Source organism: Vulpes lagopus, chromosome 24 (genome assembly GCF_018345385.1).
Source record: "Vulpes lagopus strain Blue_001 chromosome 24, ASM1834538v1, whole genome shotgun sequence".
NCBI lineage: Eukaryota > Metazoa > Chordata > Mammalia > Carnivora > Canidae > Vulpes > Vulpes lagopus.
Window position 1 is genome coordinate 28,803,873 of NC_054847.1, and position 4,103 is coordinate 28,807,975.

Sequence of the window (4,103 nt, forward strand, 5' to 3'; positions counted from 1 at the left end):
CAATGTGATTATCTTTTCTGAGCAAGAAGGAGCTGCTTGTCAGTGTTCATTTTCATTTCCACCTGATGCCTCTTAAACCTTCCCTCATTTATCAATTTACAGCTTCCACTGTGCTGGTAAGTAGGGAGTAGCTGAGAGCTCAGTGAATGGTATTTGGCTGGTCCAAAAACCCTTGAAGAAATCTTTTTTTTAAATTTCTTTATGATAGTCACAGAGAGAGAGAGAGAGAGGCAGAGACATCGGCAGGCTCCATGCACCGGGAGCCTGACGTGGGATTCGGTCCCGGGTCTCCAGGATCGCGCCCTGGGCCAAAGGCAGGCGCCAAACCGCTGCGCCACCCAGGGATCCCCCTTGAAGAAATCCTTGTTCGGCGTTCCCTACGCTGCCGCTGGGGTAGAGAGTTGTCGCTGCGCCGCCCTTGCCGTCGCCATGGTGAAGCTGAGCAAAGAGGCCAAGCAAAGGCTGCAGCAGCTCTTTAAGGGCGGCCAGTTTGCCATCCGCTGGGGCTTTATTCCTCTCGTGATTTACCTGGGATTCAAGAGAGGTGCAGACCCTGGAATGCCTGAACCGACTGTTTTGAGCTTACTTTGGGGATAAAGGTCACCTGGATTTGGAAGCAATCAATGGACAGGAACAACATGGAAGGTGTGCGCTCTGGCTGGGATAAGAGATGGGACACCGTTCAGACATTCACCAGTTGAATGGCACAGGGCTCTTCTCAGATGAATCTGTGGCAAGAGTGGAACTTCTACTGACTTATTTATCATAGACTGTATCAAAATAAATGTTTTTAACAATGTTAAAAAAAAAAAAAAGCCTATTGTGAACGACAGGGTTTGTCAATGAGGCAGATCAGATTCCGATTTGATGGGCAGCCGATCAATGAAACAGACACACCTGCACAGTTGGAAATGGAGGATGAAGATACAATTGATGTGTTCCAGCAGCAGACAGGAGGTGTCTACTAAAAAGGGAACCTGCTACTTTACTCCAGAACTCTGTTCCTCCAGACCAAGAAGACATTCTCAAATAGAAAGCCGTAATTTGGTTCCACCACATCCTGACTACTACAGTATAGTTTTCTCTATTCTTTCATTTTCCCCTTCCCCATTCCTTTATTGTACATAAAGTAACTGTGTATGTGCACAAGCATATTGCATTTTTTTTTAACTAAATGGCCAATGGTATGTTTTGATCGACATCAAATGGAGATGGGATGGGGGAAAATACTGCTTCTGTGAAAATACCCCCTCTCTCCATTAGTGGCATGCTCAGTCAGCTCTTATCTTTATATTCCAGTAAGTTATTTTGCTCTCACTGTTTAACAAAAAAAAAAGAACAACATAAAAATCCTTGCATACCTTGTTCGATTGGAGAATTTTAATGTTTTTCATTTATCATTGTAAAACCAAGGACAATTTTATAACTTTTTTGTACGTAGCTGTTACATGTAGGGCAATCTGTCTTTAAGTAGGGATAAATTACTCTAAAAGAAATGAATCCTAGATAGTTTTCCCTTCAAGTCAAGCGTCTTGTTGTTTAAATAAACTTCTTGTTTAAAATGAAAAAAAAAAAATTAGGAAAAAATTTTTGTCTTTTTGACAAAATTGTGAGTAGCATTTTTTATTTCTTTTTTGCTATTTTATCATTAGTGCATAGAATGCAACAGATTTCTATATTGTTTGTATCCTGCAACTTAATCCACGTATTAATTCTAATAGTATTTTTGGTGAAGTGTTTAGGGTTTCCTATAATAGTATCAGGTAATCTGCAAACAGTGACATTTTTACTTTTTTACCATTTGGGTTTTTTTTAAGACTTTATTCATGAGAGAGAGTGGCAGAGACACAAGCAGAGGGAGAAGCAGGCTCCTCACAGGGAGCCCGATGCAGGTCTCCATCCTGGAACTCCGGGATCACACCCTGAGTTGAAGGCAGATGCTCAACCACTGAGCCACTCAGGCATCTGAACTTTATCAATTTGGATGCTAATTGTTCTTTTTCTTTTTCTTTTCTGATTACTGCAGATAGGATTTGCAGCTGTTGAATAAAAAGGCAAAAGTGGACATCCTTGTTTCTGATCTTAGAGGAAAAAAATAACGTTTTTACCATTTAGTATGTTAGCTGTGGATTTGTCCTATATGGCCCTTATATGTTGAGGCATATTCCCCCTAAACCCACTTCCTTGAGAGTTTTTATCATGCATCAATGTTTTAATTTTTCAAATGTCTTTTCTGCTGCATTGAGATGATATGGCTTTTATCCTTCCTCTTTTAAGATATTATGTTGATTGATATGTGGATATTGCCCCATTTTTACATCCCTGGAATAAATCCTAATTGATTGTAGTGAATGATCCTTTTAATATATTGTTGAATTCAGTTTTCTATATTTTGTTGAAGATTTTTGCAACTGTGTTCATCAGGTATATTTACCTATAGTATTCTTCTTTTGTTGTGACTGTGGTTTTGGTATTAGGGTAATGCTGGCCTTGAAGAATATATTTAGAAGCTTTCTTCCATCTTCTATTTGGTGGAATATTTAGAAAAGAATAGAAACTAATCTTTAAAAGTTTGGTGGAATTCACCTATGAAGCCATTTGATGCTGGACTTTTTGGGGAGTTTTTTTGATTACTGGTTCAACTTTATTACTAGGAATGAGTTTGTTCAGATTTTCTGTTTCTTCCTGATTCAGTTTGGAGTATTGTATGTTTCTAGGTTGTCCAATTTTTTTTGGTATAAATTTTCATAAGTTTTTTATAGTCCCTTATATTTCTGTGGTCTTGGTTCTCTTTCATTTCTGCTTTTATATGACTCAGCTCTCTTTTTTTCTTGAAGAATTTGGCTAAAAGTTTTTCAATTTTGTTATCTTCTCAAAGAACCAGGTGTTGGCTTCATTGATCTTTTCTATTTTGTTTTTTTTTTTGTTTGTTTGTTTGTTTGATTGTTTTAGTCTTGACTTTATTTCCACTGTGATCTTTATTTCTTTCCTTCTAACTTTGGGCTTTGTTCTTCTTTTTCTTCTTCCTTTGGGTATAATGTTAAATTGGGATTTTTCTTGTTGCCTGAGGTAGACCTGTAATTCTGTAAACTTTCCACTTAGAACTCTTTTGCTGCCTCCCAAAGATTTAGGATTGATCATTTTTCATTTGTTTCCATGTTTTTAAAAAATTATTTCTTCAACGATCCAATGGCTACTTAATATCTTGTTGTTTAGCCTCCAAGTGTTTGTGTTTTTTCCTTTTTTTTTTTTTTTTTTTTGGTTGCTGCTGTAATTTTTACTTTCATATCATTGTGGTCAGAATAGATGCTTGAGACAATTTCACTCTTCTTAATATATGTGTGTATATATATATATATAGTCAACCTTTCCCTTTATGTCTGCTAATATTTGCTTTTATATTTAGGTGTTCCTATGTTAGGTACATAGATATTTGCTATTGTTAAGTCTCTTGCTAGATCGATCCTTTTATCACTACATAATACCTTTCTTTCTCTCTTGTTACAGTCTTTAAGATCTAGTTTGTCTGATACATGTATTACTATCTGGCTTTTTGTTTGTGTTTTTTTGCTTTTATTTACATGGGATATTTTTTTCCATCCCTTAACTTTAAGTCTCTTTGTGTCTTTAGATCTGAAGTGAGTTTCTTGTAGGCAGCATATAGATGGGTTGTGTAAGTTTATCCATTCAGCAATACTGTGCATTTTGATTGGAGCATTTGATCCATTGAAATTTAAAGTAATTATGGGGCAGCCCCAGTTGCTCAGTGGTTTAGCACCGCCTGTGGCCCAGGTCATGACCCTGGGGTCCCGGGATCAAGTCCTGCCTTGGGCTCCTTGCATGGAGCCTGCTGCTCCCTCTGCCTGTGTCTCTGCCTCTCTCTCTCTCTCTCTCTCTCTCTCTCTCTCTCTCAATCTGTGTGTGTGTCTTGTGAATAAATAAATAAAAATCTTTAAGAAAAAGATAATTATGGATACGTGTGTACTTGTTGCCATTTTGTTCATTGTTTTTTTTCATTGTTTTTACGGTTCTCTGCTCCTCTTACGCATCTTTGTGATTAATGCCTTTCTTTAGTTTTGTGCTTGTATTCTTCTAACTTTTCT

General features: G+C 37.4%; 1 protein-coding gene across 1 annotated transcript; it reads left to right on the top strand.

Moving 5' to 3' along the window:
• Nucleotides 1-367: 367 nt before the first annotated feature.
• Nucleotides 368-815, top strand: TOMM7 (translocase of outer mitochondrial membrane 7). The gene has a single exon (XM_041739709.1). The coding sequence runs from the start codon at nucleotides 430-432 to the stop codon at nucleotides 595-597; it is 168 nt and encodes a 55-aa protein (XP_041595643.1). The 5' UTR covers nucleotides 368-429; the 3' UTR covers nucleotides 598-815.
• The last annotated feature ends 3,288 nt before the right edge of the window (nucleotides 816-4,103 follow it).

Coding starts and splice junctions, on each gene's coding strand:
- TOMM7 (XM_041739709.1), top strand. CDS start 430: ATGGTGAAGCTGAGCAAAGAGGCCAAGCAAAGGCTGCAGCAGCTCTTT.